Consider the following 20,859-nt stretch of genomic DNA (forward strand, 5'->3'; position numbering starts at 1 on the left):
GTTACTATATTGTATGAATCAGGATCCCAATATATCGTATAAATTGAAATGTTCTCTAAGGAAGAAGAATTGAAATGTGATGAAGAAGTTGTTAAATTAAAAACTAAACATTGGGATGCATGTAAACAGTTAACCAAATTTTAACGTCGGGACGTATGTATCATGTAGTGTCAAATTTTTATGTCACGTTTTTAATGAATTCTTTATGAAAATAAGTTCAGCAAGAACCTTTTATGCCTCTATTCTTTCTATTTTTGTACAAAGGGAGGTATTTAATATGTCATAGAATGCTTATGTAGAGAACCATGCATGTTCAACCTGAATAGAAAATTTTAATTGATTTTAGTTTCATCTTTTGTTTCATTTTTTTTTATTAGTATTTAACTCTTCTTCTTATTCCTCCTTTGAACCTTTTAATTTTTTTTAAATTATTCAGATGAATTTGACACATCCTAATCCGGAATGTCCACGTGTCCATACAAGTTGTGTTGTGCACTTTGGTTTATTTATTTAAAGTTTAAATTTATTCTTACTTTTACACATCAACCATGCTTTATTTTAGGTGACGAAGCCAGCACAGTTAGATTCGAGTGTCCAGGCGGATCTATATTTGTGAAAAAGTATTTAGCCAGAATAATCCTTTCATTGATAGAATGCTCAATATATACAATACCTACAATACCTTTCCTTGTACAACAAGAAGACCTAGAAACTAGGAACACGATAACAGAAAGTATCAATTACAAATCAATTAAATAAAAACATTCCTATCTAGTTACAATGACTTTCTAACACTCCCCCTCAAGTTGGAGAGTGGATGTCAAGAACTCCCAACTTGCACAACATGGATGAAAATTTTTCTTTGCCTAAGGCCTTTGTAAATATGTCTGCCAATTGTTGAGAAGAACTGACATATCGAGTAGCTATAGAGCCGTCTAAGATCTTGTCCCGAACGAAATGGCAATCCATCTCTATGTGGCGTGTTCTCTCATGAAAGACAGGATTAGCAGCAATATGCAATGCTGCCTGGTTATCACAAGACATAATGGCAGGTCCTGAAATGGGTACATGCAAATCTGTTAACAAATACCGTAACCAAATGAGCTCGCAACATGTTCCAGCCATAGCCCTATATTCGGCTTCAGCACTAGAAAGTGAGACCGTTTTCTGCCTCTTAGTCCTCCACGAAATCAACGAATTCCCCAAGAATATACAATACCCAGTCGTAGAACGTCGAGTTATCGGACAACCAGCCCAATCCGAATCACAAAAGGCTCTCAAAGTTAACTTATTATCTGACTGAAAATATAAGCCCTGACCTGGTGCAGACTTCAAATACCGCACAATTCGAAGTGCTGCATCCATATATGGTTGACGCGGTTGATGCATAAAACGGCTAAGTACATGCACGGAGTATGTGATGTCTGGTCTAGTAACAGTAAGATAAATCAACCGTCCAACCAATCTTCGATACAAAGATGGGTCTTTGAGTAATTCACCTTTATTTGAAAGTTTGTTTTCCTCCATTGGAAATCCTACTGGTTTTGCACCCAAAAGGCCGCAATCCTTGATTATTTCAAGGGCATACTTTCTTTGTGAAATACATAGTCCTCTTTTTGAACGAGAAACTTCAATACCCAGAAAATATTTCAGATTGCCAAGATCCTTAATACGAAAGCGAGTATGAAGAAACCGTTTAAGAGCATTAATGGTATCTAAATTGTTGCCCGTAATAATAATATCATCAACGTAAATCAACAAAGCTGTGAAGGATGTACCGTTCTTTTGGGTGAAGAGAGAATAATCTGCTTTGGACTGAGTAAAACCAGTGGCAAGAATAGCTTCTGTGAATTTTGCAAACCACTGTCAAGAGGCTTGCTTGAGACCATATAAGGACTTGTTGAGGCGGCATACAAGGTTCTCCCCCTGACGCCGAAGACCAGGAGGAGGGGACATGTAAATTTCTTCCTGAAGGTCGCCATGAAGAAAGGCATTATGAACATCAAATTGTTGAAGATACCACCCTTGACCAGCGGCAAGAGCAAGTAGACAGCGAACTGTGATCATTTTGGCGGTGGGAGAGAAAGTGTCATGATAATCAATCCCCTCGGCCTGAGTGAATCCTTTGGCCACTAAACGAGCTTTGTAACGCTCGATAGAACCATCAGCATTATGCTTGATTTTGTAGACCCACCGACAATCAATGGGACGCTTGCCGGGAGGAAGCGGAGTAAGAGTCCAGGTATTGTTGGAAGAAAGTGCCTCAAGTTCGGAATCCATAGCTGCGCGCCAATGAGGGTCTTGAAGAGCCTCAGCAAAAGAAGAAGGTTCTACACTTCGACTAACGTGAGCAACAAAAGAAAGATGCAATGGTGAATATCTGTGATAGGAAATAGAATTACAAATGGGATAACGAGTACCTTTGGTGGAACCGGATGACGAAGGCGACGAAGATTGGAGTGGGGGCAGCATCACCTGCGAGCAAACGTAGTCACGGAGACGAACATTGGGCTCCCTGTGGCGTGTGGAAAAACGGGTGGGTTGAGTAGAAATAGGAAGGTCAGGGGTGGGGTCCGTGGGGGGGTCCGTGAGGGGGTGAAAGGTGGGAGGATGTGAGGATGAGTCAGGCGGTGGGGATGGGTCAAGCGGTGGGTCAAGCGGTGTGGAAGTGTGGAGGACAATATCTAGTGGAGTAGTGGTGGAATGGTCAAGGGTGATGGGATCAAGTGGGATGGGTAAAGGTGTGGAATGAGATAAATCGGATAAGGGAGGGGAGGATGCAGCGGTGGTGGATGGATCAAAAGGAAACATGTCTTCAAGAAAAATAACATCCCGATTGGTGAAAATTTTATGTGTCTCAAGATCATAAAGCTTATAAGCCTTTTGACCTGGGGGATAACCAAGAAAGACACATCGATGAGCCCTCGGAGAGAACTTGGAGGAAGGATGGACAGACGTGGCATAGGCAAGACAACCGAAAACACGCATATGGGAATAAGAAGGTGGTTTGTTGTATAGGATCTCAAATGGTGATTTTCTGGAAAGTAATGGTGTAGGAAGACGGTTTATGAGATAAGTGGCGGTGAGAATACACTCCCCCCAAAACTTAATTGGTAAATGAGACTGAAAACGCAAAGCTCGGGCAGTTTCTAGGATGTGGCGATGCTTGCGTTCTACAACACCATTTTGTTGTGGTGTGTAAACACAAGAGTGTTGGTAAATGATCCCATTGTCAGAGAAGAAATTCCGCATGGAATAAAATTCACCCCCATTATCGACTCTAATTTGTTTGATTTTGGTGTGAAATTGAGTTTCAATATAAGCAAAAAAAGTTTTGAGGGTAGGTTGTGTTTCATGTTTGTGTCGCATTAAGAAAACCCAGGTGAAACGAGAAAAATCATCAACGATAGTTAAGAAATAATGAGCACCAGTAAGGGAGGCAGTTTGATGAGGACCCCAAATGTCACAATGCAAAAGTTCAAAAAAACTAGAAGTTGAAATGGAGCTACGACTAAAAGGTTGGCGAGTTTGTTTCGCCAATGGACAAACATGACAACGATGACTTGATTCAAAAGGGAAATGTAAGGTTTGATTTGCTAAATATTGTAGACGCCCAAGAGAAGGATGCCCCAGACGGCGGTGCCAAAGGTCAGCAGAAACGGTAATGAGGTGACAGGAGGGTCGGTTTTGCAGAGAGGAAGTAGAAGCCAACGCCACAAGGTAATAGAGATTGCCCCGTCGCTTACCAACACCAATCGTCACCTTCGAAATCAGGTCCTGTAAAATGCACCAAGAAGGGAAAAAAGTCACTGAACAATGTAACCCATCTGTAATTTTTCCAACAGATAATAAATCAACTTGGAAAGAAGGCACGCATAGAACATCTTTCAATTGTAGTAAATCACTTAATTGAATATTGCCAATCGAAGTAATAGAAGCCTTCTCTCCGCTAGGCAGTGAGACAGGCGGCAAAGAGGTATTGTTAATGGAATTTGTCAATAAACTAGACGAGCAAGTGATGTGATCCGTTGCTCCGCTGTCGATGATCCATCGACCGGGAACAAGCGGAGACAAACCTGAGAGTGGTGAAGAAGTGAGAGCGGCATGGGCTTGTGGTGCTTCATTCGCAGCTTGTGGTTTGTCATGCTTGGAAGTCAAGGCAGAAAAGATATCTGCATATTGTTTCTCGGACAGGTTGGGCACGGCAGCTTGAAGATCCTTGATGGTGGGAGTAGAAGCAACGTGATAAGCAGAAGAACTTCCACGAGAGAAGCCGCTGCCACCACCAGTTTGTTTGGAGTTGTGTGTCTTGTTGGGATTGTGACGGGGATGATCTGGTGGATAACCATTCTTCTGCCAACAAGTCTCAACGGTATGATACTTAGCGTCGCAGTAAGAGCAGTGAAGAGGAGGTCGACTGTTGCTGCTGGTCTGCGACTGTTAGTGCTGCTTCTTGTAAGAGTGCTGCTGATGGCGAACCGCCATGGCTGCTGGTTCAGTTAGACTACGGGATCCAGTGCCTAACTCCCGTTGTTTTTCTTCTTGGATGATCGAGGAATACGCTTGTCGGTAGGAGGGAAGTGGATTCATCAATAGGATTTGTCCACGAATAGCACTGTAAGACTCATTCAATCCCATGAGGAACTGCATAAGTCTATTGGTTTCATGTTGTGCGCCACAAGTGCAGATTGTTGAAGAACTATAGGATGCTAACTCATCCCAAAGACCCTTCAATTTTGTGTAATAAACAGCCACATAGTGTTGGCCTTGGGTGAGAGAGGTAATCTCTCTTTGAAGCTGAAAAATTCGTGGAGCATTGCTTTGAGAAAATCTTTCCCGAAGATCTTCCCAAACTTCATAGGCTGTCTTCAAGTAAAGAATTGAATCTGAAATATCAGATTCAATGGAATTGATGATCCATGCAAGCAGCATGTTATTGCACCTCTGCCATGCGGCGTAAGCATCGGGTTGCTTTGTTTCAGATGGCATGTTCACCTTGCCGTTAATAAAACCAATTTTGTTCTTGGCACCTAAAGAAATCTCCATAGCTCGGCACCAAGTGTTGTAGTTGTCCCCAGTTAATTTTTTGGAGACTAAAATCAAACCAGGATGATCTGAAGGATGAAGAAAATAAGGGTCGGCAAAACTCTCGCCGTCGCCCTTCTTGATAATGGTGTTGTCGCTGTCAACCATGGAGAATGAGGACAACGAACTAAAAAAAGGTTCTGGTGGTTTCGGCAGAGAAAAGAGCTAGGGTTTGGAACCTGCTCTGTATACCATGTGAAAAAGTATTTAGCCAGAATAATCCTTTCATTGATAGAATGCTCAATATATACAATACCTACAATACCTTTCCTTGTACAACAAGAAGACCTAGAAACTAGGAACACGATAACAGAAAGTATCAATTACAAATCAATTAAATAAAAACATTCCTATCTAGTTACAATGACTTTCTAACAATATTCCGGGCCAGGGTACATCAAAATTTGTAATTAAATTTTGTTGGATTTTTTATTTAATTTAATCTGAAATTTTGGTAAAATATGCAGCTCGATTTGTCTGCCATTAAATTGCTATTTATAGTTTTCATACGCTTTTTTACAAGACTATGGATCAAATCTTTGTATATAAATGGTATGTAATACACAAGAAGTATTATCCTTTATAAATAGTACTATATACAAAATCTTCATATGGTTTTCTATCTTGCAGCATCAGCATTTTTTGCTTGTACGGGTCTAATTTCCAAATCAGCAATTTAATGGCAGACTAAATGGTTTTTGTTACGGAAGAACTTCAAGAATGCTATAGAAAATATAAATAATCCAAAATACAATGATGTTTGTCTGTATAATTGACCCCCACCATGGCGTTTGAGTGTCAAAGGAAGTCCACCCGCATGAGGCCCTCAATATTTGTAATTTGTCCAGTCATTTTAACCTTTGGGACATACGACAGTCAAAAATTAAAGTCACACACCAAACGATGACTAGAAGGCCAGAAAGAAGACCCCATGCATGCAAGTTGGATGACCACAAAACCTGAACGCGGGTGTGAAGAGGTAAACGAAGAGAATTGTTCCCCAAGTCACGCGTGCAAAGATTGGATTTTAATGGAATACAAGATGTCACACAAAAGTATGTTTCCCTTTCTTAGATTTATGTCCCTTTACTGCCCTACATGACCGAGTCTTTGTTGGTACTTGACATTTTGTTTACTCTTTATAATGATATATGATATTGGAAAAGAATGAGTCCATGGTGGAAAATTAGGCTTTAAGTATTAAATACTAGCAGAGAGCACATACTTTGTGTGTATGAACAACCGTCTATCTCCTTTCACATTCTCCTCAAGCGCAACCGCTTCAGTTCATTCAAATTATCCAAAAAACATCATGATTTCACTTACCTGTATAAAAAAAAATGATGGTGAGACAATTTCTCTTAATAAATCTTATGTAAATATTTTGATACAAAATTACTATTTTGCCCTTCTTATGTAACTAAAGTGTATCAAAAGGTGAGGGTAAAATAGGAAAAAAGGGGGAAAAAGTTCAAAAGGTACAAAATTACAATTTTGCCCTTCTAATGTCAATATTGTGTATTCAAAAGTGAGGGCAAAATTGAAAAAAAAAAAGGAGCAAAAAGTTGACAAGCCCTCTTCTCTTAATAGAATAAATATATATATATATATAGTTAATAAAGAATATGAAAAGTTAATACAAATTTTATCAGTTTTATGTTATGCATATCACTTAATTTCTCATTTTATTTAGGTGTCGATGTTTTTATATTTGGCACTCCTCGAAATGTTGCTTGTCTTGAAGCATCTCTAATGGACATGTCAAATTATTATTGTCAAAATTTTATTTGATAATTTATGTAACAAATTAAATATTGATGTTTAATCTTCTTTCCTTGAAGTACATGTGTCAAATATTTGTTTTATTAATATGTTTGGCCTCATGGTACATTAACTATTAAGAAATAATTAAAAATGATTTAATTTTCATTCCATTTATTGGTAAAGGAAACCGTGCATTAAAAAATAAATTAAAAGCATTTAGCGCCCAAACCTTATGCTGCCAAAAATGACAACCAAAGGCAATGCAATCGATCCACGTCAGCTTATAACATTTCGCTGTTTTTTTGTCCGACATGGCATTGGGCATTCTACATCACATTTCACATATGGATTGGAGATGCTCTTAGATTTTTTTTTCTCATCATGCTTACTTATATATCCTTTGGGAAAAAAAATATGTATATGTTTTTGGTATAATATATTGTGGAGTAAAACAATTCAAAAAAAATTGTAAGTGGTGAATTGATTTGGTAATTAGAGTCTTCCATTCAACCCTCTGCATTTTGGATTCAAATTCTTTTTCAACCTCTTAGCGTAGATTGACATAAAATATTCCTTGTAATAAAAATAAAATAAATAAATTTAAAAACTGCCTGAAAAGATTTTGTTTTAGTGTACTAAAATAAACTGAAAATTATGTCTGGAATGGTGATATGAAATTCTTATTTTTAATTTGAAAGTTGTCTTTCAATTTCTCATATCGAAATTGAAATTCCTTGTCATGATAAAATAAATCAAGAATTATTATCTAACTATATATAACATCATAATAGACCAACACGATGTTTTTCTATAAAACAATGAAATGCTCATGGTGATAGTCAAATAATTAAAGATTTTATATATAGTTGTTTCTTAAAGAATAAGATCTAACTAGCTCTTTGTACTATTCATCCGAGGGAACTACTCTTATGAAGGGGTTGTTTGTATGTGAGCATGTGTTTACATGTATAAGCAAACTTCAAGGGAGGGATCTCAAATTTGTTACAAGAAATTATCAACTTTTTTTTTTTATTTCTAAAAGATGATAAAAACTTACACAGAGGATCCTCGACACATCATACTTTCAAATTTATCAAAAAGTAACTTTAAAACTATTACATGAAGAAAGTTAGCAAATGAAATATAACGGTTGAAGGCCATGTTGGCAAAAAAAATCGTTGAAGGATTTTGTTAATTTGATTTTTTTTGCCAATATGCCAAATTAGCAAAAAACACTTCAAGAACGTGGCAAAAAAAAAAAAAAAAAAAAAAAAAAAAAACTCCTTATCTATTCCTTATTATGCTCTAATAAATTTTCTTAGCTGTATATTTAATTTGATTTTACAAAATAATTTGAATTTTTCTCAAAATTATTTAGTTTTAAAGTGTTTTTGTGACAGCCCGTCCCAAAAACGTTTTAACGCACGTGTGAAAAGACTATTTTGCCCCTAGTTCGCTTCTTTTACGTCTATTGGTTGTTTTGTGTTGTGTTGGCATGTGTTGGGCCACACACTCACACTCTCACTCTCCCTAACCCTCTGTCCCTTTCCCTGTGATTGTCCCGAGCCCCATTCCTTCCCTTTTTCTTCGAAAACGTACGGACACACACACAAGCACACTAAATCTCCACAGATCGAAGGAACTGAGTACACATTCGAGCTCGTGAGGCTCGTGGGAGTCCAGTCGTACCATTTTTCAGGTGAGAACTCCATCGTTTTCACGTTGATTCGACGATGTCCGATTTGGGTACTATTCATGCAAACGTGATTTCTCATGTTTTAAGGAAAATGAAGCTTGTAGGTAGCTTGGTGGAGTCCCAAGGAGACTCGGAGTAGTTTGTTTGAAGGATTTGGACGTCGGGATCGTTGGGTTCGAAGTTGGCCGGAGTTGGATCGATTTTGCAGGTGAGATTCCATGGTTTTTAACCCTTAAAAGTTGTATGGTTGTGTTCCCCTAGTCCTAGGCTTCATTTTGGTGCCAAAATTATGAAATTTGGATGAAAAACGGACGAGATATCGAAGTTTAAAGTTTTCGCGATTTTCCGGCGCCGGCGACAGTGCCGGAGGTTCGCCGGGGAAGGAGACGGAATATTCCGTCAAGTCTGACGGAATATTCCTGACGCCGTTAACGGAATCCGTTAGAACTAACGGAATATTCCCTACGGCGTCAGTTGACGCCGTCAGCGTGCCAGGCACGTGCCTGCGCGTGGCCGGCGCGTGGGGGCACGTGCGGCGGTGAAAAGTTTTTCTAAAAATTTGGGTGTGATCCTGAGGTTGTGTAGAGCACGTTGGTATATTCATTTGTCCAATTTGAGCAATGTATGAGAAGTTATTACGAGAAGTTGGTTATGTGCTTTAAAATTAACGTTTTTATAGTTGTTTCGCATATAGGTGATACGTATCCCGAGGACGAGCGTGGTCACTTGAGGCAGGGGGGCTACGACCCTTCCACATACCAGTGAATGGGCTTTTGGTTTTCCGTATATACCTATATACTATATTTTTCCTAGAAATTGATTTAAATGTTTATTAGTTATATGCCATGCAATACATTATCATTGTTTATGCGTCGTTAGTTGCATTATCAATTGGTTATATATATACATATGCATATTGGGAGCTGTGGACGCACAGGTAAGTACCAGGTAAGTGTTATTCATGTTTATATTTCAGTAGTGGTTTGAGATGCTTAGAGAGCTCATAACCTGCACCCCCGGTGTTAGTGCTCTCGCCCAGTGTAGGGCACAGTCCTTCACGTGATGTTCACCTCCCGCACCACATGCTCAGCTTGGATCCAAGTTAGGTGCACAGTCCTGTCGTACAGACCACATTAGGTGGTTCCGACTTGTAGGTGACCCGCGATTATTCGCACAGCCTTCACGTGATCGTAGCACTTGAGCGTATATATATGTTACACCCAGGCCTGTCGTACAGACCACTTTAGGTGGTTCCGACTCATGGGCAGGTTCAGTTATTGAGTTTGAGATTTGAGCTCTACATGCAGCCGTACAAGTCACGTTAGGTGACTCCGGTTGCCAGATTATATGTTATTGTTATGATTTATACCTGAGCACTTGCATTTCATTCTGAGATTCCGACATGGCATATTCTTGAGCATATTTGGCATATCTATACATACGTATACATGTTTATTTTCTGGGAAGTATATAGGTTTTACGGCGAGGGGTTAGAATGTATTTTACTAAATGGTTTTCGAAAAGCTTTGTTTTTGCCCACTCACGCTTTTGTTTTGCGCCCCTCCAGGTTCTAGTTGTCTAGCAGGTTCGGTGGTTTCCCAGAGGGCTTTCCCGGCATTTCTGATAGACGATCACCAGCGTAAGGTCACCTTCGGGTGTACTGTTGTCCAATCATTTTTCTTTTGGACTGCTGTAGGCTTGTTGCTCTGAACTTAGCGTCTCACCTACGCTAGCACTTGTTTTATCACCTTATGTTGCTAGTTTTTATTTATTCATACTATTTGTATTACTATTTTATTAGCTTCCGCACTGTGCACGTGGCTACGTCACTTCCACGTGACGGCCAACACGCCTTGATCTCGGTCGGGGTATGTCAATTTTTCTTTAAATTATGATTTTCATAAAGAGCTTATGTATGGAAAAGCCTACAATGCTACCTCATCAAATGTACACAAAGATGCATCATCTCACCAACAAAACTAGAGTTATAAATTTAATGTTTTCTTATTTATATGCAAAGAAGTTAAGACAACTTTAAAATTTTAATATATATATTGTTTTCATACGACGATGCATTTACATTAAAAAGGGGGAGATTTGAGTTGTCACACAATGACTTAGCCATTATAATTAAATATCAAACTTACCGTTCACGAAAATTAAACTTAAAACATTATGCTTGTAAGTAAAGATAAATAGCATAAATAAATCTTCAATATATTCATTATTTTTGTAATATTATTTAATTTTGTCTACCACCTTGTGTTGTGTCCACTAGAGATTAGATTTTTTTCTTTTTCACCAGGGGAGGAGAGGAGAGTGAGTTTAAATTTAAGCAATAGACCCATGGTTACATTATTTAGTGAATAGTTCAAATTTGAGTTCAATGGTACGTATCATCGGTAATATATAGTATTAAAGAAAAATCCAAATAACTCTACTAAAACTCAGGTCACATATTTGCGTCCAGAAAACCACAGATATCAAGATTAACTTCAATTCTACAAATTGCATTTATTATTAAAATTGGCGGTGACCATGTTGGAAACGTTACGTCGTATGGACCACAAACCCACAAAAGAATTGGACCTTTAATTGTTTTCCTTTCTTGATAGAGTTAAACTGAATAGTATAGCTGACTAGTTCAAAGGAGATTTTATTAGCTGAATAATCATGTCTACATTAAATAAAAAAGTAGCAATTATTTTCTGACCTAAACGCGTGAACGTTTCCACCGATCCACAGGCCTCCCCATTTTTCCAATCTAACTCGGTGACTGTCTCTTTCTCCCCATTATTTTTTATTTTGTACCTCTCCATCTATATAAATAGCTCCCTTACCAAGCACACGGATATCAAACTAAAATATATACACATACAGAATAACACAAAAAACATGGAGGAGCTGCTACCAGGTTATCGCTTCTATCCAACAGAAGAAGAACTGGTCTCCTTCTATCTGCATAACAAGCTCCAAGGGAAGCGAGAAGATACTTGCCGCGTAATCCCCACTGTAGAAATTTACAGTAAAGAGCCTTGGGACCTTCCAAGTACATTCTATCTTCAATTAATCCGTACACTCTTATATATGTTCTACTATGCTCAATTGCATGGCATGCACCAGAGTACTGGATGATTGGATATGTAGTTCAATCCAACACGACATACTAATATAATGGTAGCTAGTGCTTATGTGAGTAAGTTTGTTCTATATATGTTGTAGTGTCATCGGGGGAGTTGTGCCGTGGAGACAAAGAGCAATGGTTTTTCTTTACGCCGAGGCAACAACGAGAAGCTCAAGGAGGGAGGCCCAACAGGACTACTGGCTCTGGGTACTGGAAGGCCACCGGCTCACCTGGCTACGTTTACTCTTCAGATAACAAGGTGATTGGAGTGAAGAAAACCATGGTTTTCTATAAAGGCAAAGCTCCAACTGGAAGAAAAACCAAATGGAAGATGAATGAGTATAGAGCCATTGAAGTAGACAACTCAACTACCAATACACCCAAGGTATGTGCACGATAATTCAATTGACAATACGAACAGTAATGCATTTGCAGCTCAATTAGATATGACTTAAGAGCATTCGCTTCTGCACTCGAGGTCTGGATTCAAAATTATCAGAACCAATCACATTATTACATTATCATTTTCAAATTTTCTTCACATCACGCTTAATAACATTTTATTCCCTATAGTTGGGGCATGAATTCAGATTGTGTCGAGTGTACGTGGTATCTGGGAGTTCTCGAGCATTTGACAGACGGCCATTGGATCCAGTCGGAGAGGCACAACAAAAATTTAGTGACTCTACAGGAGCAAGTACTTCTTCTTTGAAGACTACAATGATGGAGAAAGCAAGCGCATCAGATGAAACTTATTCACATTCAGGAGAGCTTGGTGATCTCCCGGAGACGTCAGCAGGGATTAATATTAGTAACTGGGAGATTAATGAAGGTTTTGAAGAACCTCTATGGGAATGGGAACAACTAAATTTTCTCTCATAAGCAGCCCAAAACCAACTTTTAAACATGCATCAGTTGGATTAGGCATCAAGCTAAGCTATTAGAGGAAGCAAAGCATAGGTATAACTTAATTTAGATGCAGTAAAATGTAAATTTTTTGTGACTACTCCATTGTCAAGTATAAGAGAAGAATGAGAGCGAAAAATTAGAAGAAAGTCAACCATTCAAATTCATGTAAAATAAATAGTTAGATTAGTTGAGGCTGATATTTGACTTTGGAGATGACCATCTGTACTTTGTTCCTATTATAATTTTACTTATAGAGTTAAAAAGCATTGTTCCTTTGTAATCTCTTTTTTTTTTATTAATATATTATCAGTTGGTCAAGAAAAAGAAAGTCTTCGAAATCTGAAAGAAAATGGAAATAATGTCAATAAACAAATCAAATAGAGTTGCGCTGGCACTCCAACTCATTTCGATTTCGTCATTAGGTTACATTTCTAAAGTAATTTCAGAAGAGAATAAAATTGTATTGGAGAAAGTCAAGAAGTGGGTGAGAGATGGGGAGAAGAGACACTTGAATCTTGACCCTTTCAACCATATAGATAAAATGGCAGATCATAGTTAGAACTCTGAAGAATACCAGCTTATTTTTTTATTTTTTTTAAAGGATGCTTAGTAATTAAAAGAAAAAAAAATTACAGCACATCAGATAACCAAGATAGTTAATCTTTCACACGGGCTTGTTAACTCAAAAGAAATAAAAGCGTTCCGTTGTCTGGTTCCTTGCATGGAAAAAAACGTTAGCAAATTACAAATGAACCGCATCCAACCACCAAGACACAGTGCAAAGCATTTTTATGCCAAGAGGATCCTTGCTGGATCCTCTTTGTGAAGATCCTGAGAATCCTTCAATTAGGTCCATTCATCGTACATTGTGCAGTCAGAAATCATTGTAAAATTTTATATTTAAAATTGAATATAAATAGTATCTAACAAAAATTAGCCGCACGATGTACGATGACCAAATGTGATTAAAGGATCCAGCGAGGATTGTCACGCCCCAATCCCGACATACGTCCAGAATTGACACGTGACGTCACCAAAAATCCGTATCTATCATACCTCACCTCCGAGATATGGGCAAGCACAACTCAATAATCGAATCACATAGTTATTTTTCGTATGCTTTATGGCTGCATCTAACCTCCCCATTAGACTGCCTACGTACCCTAAACAGGGATCAAGCCATTCGTAGTTCGTCATGCACAATAATTGACATATAACACAGTCCGATTAAGTCGAAAGGTATAACATTTCTCAATCAATCAATAGAACTTGACAAGCATGAAAATACTAGACTCAGGGTTACATAACAACCCATCTGAAAATCATGATTTCCCCTCCATCAATATATAGGTCATTATGTCACAACATGATACCACAATTCACAACATATATCATTTCAAAGAACCAATGATGTACAATACCATTCTCGAGCCACATTTATCAACAAGTCTAATTATAACAATAACAATGATATCCAACATAACAATCCCACATAACGATTAACATTTCCACTTCATCCATCACATAAATCACCACGTTTCCCACATAAATTCGCGTTTCATAGCGTGTAGCATATTTAAGAATTAACAAAGTACATACTATTCTCTAGAAATATTAATCAACTAAAATAGTCATGATAACTCCACTCATATCCAACGTCATTCCATAATCACATCAATCAATAACACATACAACAAGTCGAAACGCAAGGCTAGAGCAACACAATTCAGTTGATGACTACATCTTTGGAAAAGGAGATTTTTTTGAACCACCCAACAGACCAAGGCTCCAAAGGGGATTCCGGACCATCACTCAACGGAATCCAAACAGAACTCAGTTCCAATCCACCCAACCGAATTGAACGGAAGTCCAAGAAACATAACAACGGCTCGAATGAACAAGACATGATTCAAGCTACTCAATTCCCAAAAACTCAACGAAACGAAACAATATCGAGCAACAAATCCACATCACAATGGGTTATCGGCCAATTACTAGACCTCACATCTCCCAAGCAATTTAATATGCATTTCAATCACTTGTCACAACTATTTCCCATACACCAGTCAAATCACATTTCACTTCATCTTACCAATCACTATACTTCCAACATTATATCTCAATACAAAGCTTGTAACATATCAAGGAATCACAAAGCACAATATTAATACTTAATTACGTTAATCAATCAGTGAGATAACATATCATTTCACGAATTTAGTTAATGAACTCTACATAATTCCCAACTTGGGTTATGAATAATAACATGGCGATTCTAATTTATTTTCACAATATCTATTGTGGGTAATTCCCATCTACTCGAATTTAGGATCCTAAGATCACCTTACGGAATGAACAAGAGCAAGGATTCCGGACCACTCAACGGAATCCAACAACATTGGGTTCCGGACCACTCAACGGAACCAAAACCAGGATACGATTCCGGACCATCACTCAACGGAATCGCGGAGTACATTGCATAACCACCAATCAATGAAACAACACATGAATCAAGTTACTCAAGTTATAAAGGCTCAACGAAACAAGAAATGAAATAATGAAACGAGCATTGACACATCTTTCAAAGCAACAAACCCCATGACAATGGGTTAACGGTCCACCACTAGCCCTCACCTCATCAAATCAAGCCAATCATACAAAACAAACCATGTTTCCAATATGCACGTCAAATCCCACTTCATATAACTATATCATTGGCTAAATATGAAAATTAACAATTTATAGGAAAAATGATTATAAAACCATTTCATATTCACATCACATTTCATCATAACATACCATCTATGTAATTCAAACACCTTTCGAATATGCACGTCAATTCACAAACCACGATCATCATCAGTACACAAGCCAAATCATGATTGATAAACATAGGTCTATGGCTAAATATATATATATATATATATATATATATATATATATATATATAATCACATTTCACTAGAATCACATTATAAGACCAAGTCAAATTCACAAATGATACCAATATAAGAAATCAAGGTAATAACCATATCACACATGTTCAAGTCACTCTCTAACCAATGTAGGCCCACTAGACTTCACTTAAGTCTCCCATGGTACTAATTTTATTATTTAGAACATTCCGAGACATGTTGACCATAAATCAACTCTCGGTCAACGATGGGGTCCACAACAATCCGCAAATCCAATTTATGATCCATAACTTTCCAAAGTCCACATTATGCTTCGAGGATAACATACTAAAGTTTCATTATGATCCAATGGTCGAATTGTCATCAATCACACAAACAAGTGGCGGTCCAAAATGATCACCACACCAAACAATTGAATCTTTGGAAACCAAGCTAAACATAGGTTCACATGGTCACTAGAAGGTATTTAAAACCTAGACAACACTCGTGAACGATCCCACGCACCGCCACACGCGGTGGAAGTCAAGATGGAGGTTTTACAAACCCCCAATTTCAACATTAACTAGAGGAGCTCAAATTTACGTGGTAGCTAGAGCTCAACAAGGGAAACACTTTTCACAACTAGGCCGACGATAAATTCTAACCGGAAACCGTCCAATTTCACCGGAGAAAACCGGATTTCTAGGTGTTCTAAACACCCAACTCTAAAACGAATACGAAAGCACAAACTAAGCATACCCACTTGAAGATTATGAAGAGTAGATGAAGTTTCATACCTCACTCAAAGGAAATCATTGCCGGAATCACCGGAAAAATGATAAAACCGTCGGAAAAGTCGTGGACTTTGAGACCTCGAACTGCAAAGATGGAAAAGAAATGGAAAATCTAACATCACAGAGATGTAGGGCTCGTCAAGAGCTTTCCAAGGACACCAAGATCATCCAAAACGGAGCTCGGATGAAAAATATACAAGCGGGTCAAGTTTGGTGGGTTTATGGGTCAATTTCTCCCTAAAAACGGGTTAGGCAGCTCTTCCCCCCCATTTTTCCGAAAAACTCTCCCTCCTTTCTGGAGGTTTCCCTCCCATTTAATTTATAGCAATTTGGTAATATTACCAAAATGCCACCAACTTCAAACGACTCTAACTTCTCCGTTCGGACTCAAAAATAAGATCTGTTTACGCCTACGCGCTCATGGAATCGAACTCTACCTAACCAATTCAAGAGTTGACCTAAAAGGTTGAGAAAATTAGAAATGACTAAAGTACCCCTCACTTTGTTTTCTTAAATTTGGAGAAATAAAGAACTAGTTCCAATCAAATCTTCGAAATACGTCAAGAATAAAATAAAATAATAATTTTAGGGACGGGATATCACAAGGATCCTCACTTATTTTTATGCTCAAAAGATGTGGAGGTTGATCACAATAACATATGAGCACAAAAAATTGTTATAAATTTGTTGACTCTAAAGACTACTTAGCCTACGTGGCGCGCAAACTCAATAGGTAATAAGCGTCCTTCGATTGAATGCAAGGTGTGCGAACCCTTCTTAAATTGTCACACCAACCTGCCTAACAAAGGCAAGTCAACACCAACCTGCCCTGAAAAATCTAGAATTCCAATCACTTCACCTACATCACTTAGAAACACGTTCATAGAGAAGTTAATTTTATGGTAGATACTATTTCGAAGTTTTGAAGATTCATTCAAGACTTTTACTTTTTGGATCATATGCTTCTTAGTTATGTTAATAAATGGCTTTTTCGGCCTTATTAAAAAGTAAAAACTATTTCACTAAAATGGGCCTCCTAAAGAAATCCACAGAGACCTAAACTAGTAATGGGTTATCTAGGTGGCAAGGCCCACAACATTAACTAGAGAGGTTTCAAACTGAGCGTATTGTCTAACTAAAGCGCTTGACCTTGGTCACTTTTTGATCTCCACAACTAAGCATTTTTTACCCATGAAGTAGAAGGCATACTCAACTATCAACTCTGCACCACATGTCAGTAATGGATACGGAAGAAATCCTGTATTAGGGCGAAATGATCCTCTCTGGATTCCTCCCAACAAAATCTTTTGGATCATGATTTTTGCCTGCAAGCCTTGCCTCCAGCACAGCCGCGAAGCTATCGCAACTTCATCTTTTTCCTTGAATAAGTCCACAAAGCCACGATCTCAACCTTGGCTCGAACAGGATCGTGAAGCTATCAATCTTGACTACAATTCTAAAAGCACCGTCATCTCCTCCACCTTTGCACCCTCTTAACCCCTCATGTTGTCAACACCATTACCGGGGATTCGATGATCATTACTGCCATCGCAACTTCTTCTTATTTCGATGGCGGGAAAACGTTTTCCTGATCGTTTGGATTTCTTTTGGATAACTAAGATTGAAGGATCCTCTGAATCCAGATGGAAGGGATCCAAAGAGGATTTTATTCCTATATGGGAAAGGATCATCTCCGGATTCCTCCTAACCGGATCCTTCAAATCCTAAATTTTGCCTGCAAGCCTACCTCCAGCACAGCCGTGAAGCAATCGCAGCTTCATCTTCTTCCTCGAATAGGTCCATAAAGCCACAATCTCAACCTTGCCTCGAACAGGACCTTGAAATTATCGATCTTGACTACAATTCTGACAACGTTGTCGTCTCCTCCACCTCTGCACCCTCTCAACCCCTCATGTCGTCAACACCATCACGGGGAATTCGATGCAAAGGATCCGATGGCCATTGTTACCATCGTAGCTTTTTCCTATTCCGATAGTGACTAAACATTTTCCTGACTGTTCGATTTTCTTTTGGACAACTAAGATTGAAAGGATCCTCCGAATCCAGATGGAAAGGATCATGAGAAGATCCCATTACTGTATTATGGCCATCACCTATAGCCTACTTACCCACAAGAGGCTCAAAAAATGGAAGACAAATCTTTTAGACTAAGGAGGCATGACCTATAAGAGTATTCAAGGTATTGCAGCGCAATACATTCAATCTTTGTTCTCTTCGGCCAGGGCATCTAATTCATGAATATTATATCATGTGTGCCGAGTAGAATAGGAGGGTTGGAAAATAATTTATTGATTGCTCGGGTGACCGATGCGGAGATTGAGCATGCTATGTATCAAATGCACCCAACCAAATCACCAGGTCCAGATGGGTTTAATGTTGGGTTCTTTCATCATCATTGGGAAATAGTGGGTGGTGTGGTGCTAGGCATGGTTAAAACTTTCTTTCAAATTGGCTGAATGCTAAAAGAGTTGAATCACACAAATATTGTGCTTATTCCAAACGTGGACAATCCAAGGAAAATGTCCCAATTTCAACCAATATCCTTATGTAATGTGGTGTACAAGATTATTTCAGAAGTGATGACGAATCGATTAAAAAAAGTGATTCCTAAGGTAATTAGTCTGAATCAGTCGGCGTTTATGGCAGTGAGACAAATTTCAGATAATATACTGATGGTTTATGAATTGCTTCACTCTATGAAGCAAGGGAGTGAGGAAGGGATCAATTTCATGGCGTTGAAGCTGGATATGGCTAAGGCTTATGATTGTGTTGAATGGCTGTTTTTGAATGCTATGTTGCATAAATTGGGATTTGATGAGACTTTTTGTGAGTGGGTGATGGAGTGTGTACAAACTATTTTTTATAGTGTGGTAGTAAAGGGGAAGCTTTGGGGAACATCACACCTTGCAGGGGTCAACCGCCAAGGGGACCCTCTATCGCCGTTTCTGTTTTTAATTTGTGCTGAAGTTCTTTCTGCCTTACTAAAAAATGAAGAGAAGGTTAGGTGCATTCGGGGCATGACTGTTAGCCATATTGCCGAGTCTCTTTCTCATGTTTTCTTTGCGAATGACTCGGTGCTATTTTGTCAAGCAACAACAACAAAGGCGTTACATGTTAATGGTGTACTAAAAAAATATGCTAATGGGTCGAGCCAATTCGTGAATTTGGAGAAAATCTCGACATACTTTAGTTCTTGTTGTCTGCAAGCTTTAAGGATTCGGCTATTAGAGGTGTTAGGGATTAAATATCAAGAGAACTTCAGTAAATATTTGGGTACCCAAGAGGATTTTGGGGTCTAAAAAAAGAAGGTGTTTGAAGATATATGGAATAGGTTAGAAGAGAGAATTAATGGATGGGCGGAAAAGTTTTTATCGGTTTTCTGGGAAAAAGGTACTTTTTAAAAATGTAGCGACTGCTTTGCCTAATTATACTATGTCCTGTTTTCAATTACCCATTCAGTTGGCAAGGGAAATTGAACAAGTAATTGTTCGCTTTTGGTGGAGGGACCAGAAAACACAGAAGGGGGTTCATTGGATGGCTTGGAGGAAAGTGGCGAAAGGTATGACATTTGGAGGGCTTGGGTTCAAGGAAATTATTGCTTTTAACTTAGCCATGCTAGCGGAGGTTGGGTGGTGTATTATCTGTAATCCGGACTCTCTGTTGGCAAAGGTTCTTTAAGCAAAATATTACCCTTCCTCTTCTTTTTTGGATGCACCAGTGGAAAGAGGAACTTCTTGGGGTTAGAAGGGTATTTTGTAGGGACAAAATATTTTGAAATGAGGCATACGATGGTGGGTTGGAGACGGACGGAGTATTCGAATTCTAAAGGTTACCTATTTCGTGTACTTTTATCCCTATCTCATGTTCTACGAAGATGCCACAAAGGGCTGAAGAACTCATGGTTCCTGATGGTAAATGGGAAATAGATGTGATTGATCGATGTTTCAATAATGAGGAAGCCTGCATCATCTTAAGTTTACCGTTTAGTCAATTTGGAGGCCTGGATCGTATCATTTGGCACTATACACGGAATGGGATGTACTCGGTCAAATCGGGATATAAGGTGGCTCAAGAGATGGAGTGGAATGGTGAGCTGGGACGAAAAGGTACGGGTCAGTCATGTGAGGATCATCTTAAAGATCCTATTTGGTTAGTTGTGTGGTAGTTGCCAGTTCTTCAGAAGGGTCGCAAAAATATCCTTGCGATTCGATCTAATCTACAACGTCGAGGTGTTTGGTTGGAGACTTGGTGTCCACATTGTGGGGAGGACATGGAGACACAGTACATCTCTTTTTCAAATGTTCGTTTGCTAGAATTTTTTGGTTTGGCTTGACATTACAGTTGGATGTGGTTTCAGTGGAGGGTGGGGATTTTTTGGAATGTTGGAAATGGTTGAGTAAGAAATATAGTGACGAGGTGGAGGCAGACAAACTTATGTGGTAGGTGGTGTGTGGTTTGTGGCATATTTGGAAATGTAGATATAGTGTGGTATTTGAGAAGAGCATAGTGGAGCCTCGAGTTGCTTTAGAGCTTCTGCAGCGACAATGGAGTGAGATTGAGGAATGTGGAGGG

The 20,859-nt window shown here is 38.7% G+C and overlaps 1 protein-coding gene and 1 pseudogene across 2 annotated transcripts; both read left to right on the plus strand.

Moving 5' to 3' along the window:
* Window positions 1-11,393: 11,393 nt before the first annotated feature.
* LOC137743859 (NAC domain-containing protein 90-like) lies at window positions 11,394-12,789 on the plus strand (annotated as a pseudogene). Its single transcript, XR_015952966.1, has 3 exons — window positions 11,394-11,594; window positions 11,768-12,054; window positions 12,243-12,789. The product of XR_015952966.1 is annotated as an NAC domain-containing protein 90-like (transcript).
* Window positions 12,790-18,866: 6,077 nt separating this feature from the next.
* LOC137742992 (uncharacterized) lies at window positions 18,867-20,452 on the plus strand. Its single transcript, XM_068482917.2, has 3 exons — window positions 18,867-19,361; window positions 19,747-19,956; window positions 20,162-20,452. The coding sequence occupies exons 1-3, from the start codon at window positions 18,867-18,869 to the stop codon at window positions 20,450-20,452; spliced, it is 996 nt and encodes a 331-aa protein (XP_068339018.2).
* The last annotated feature ends 407 nt before the right edge of the window (window positions 20,453-20,859 follow it).

The sequence above is a fragment of the Pyrus communis genome, chromosome 11, assembly GCF_041283825.1.
Source record: "Pyrus communis isolate YQ-2024b chromosome 11, ASM4128382v1, whole genome shotgun sequence".
Classification (NCBI taxonomy): Eukaryota; Viridiplantae; Streptophyta; class Magnoliopsida; order Rosales; family Rosaceae; genus Pyrus; species Pyrus communis.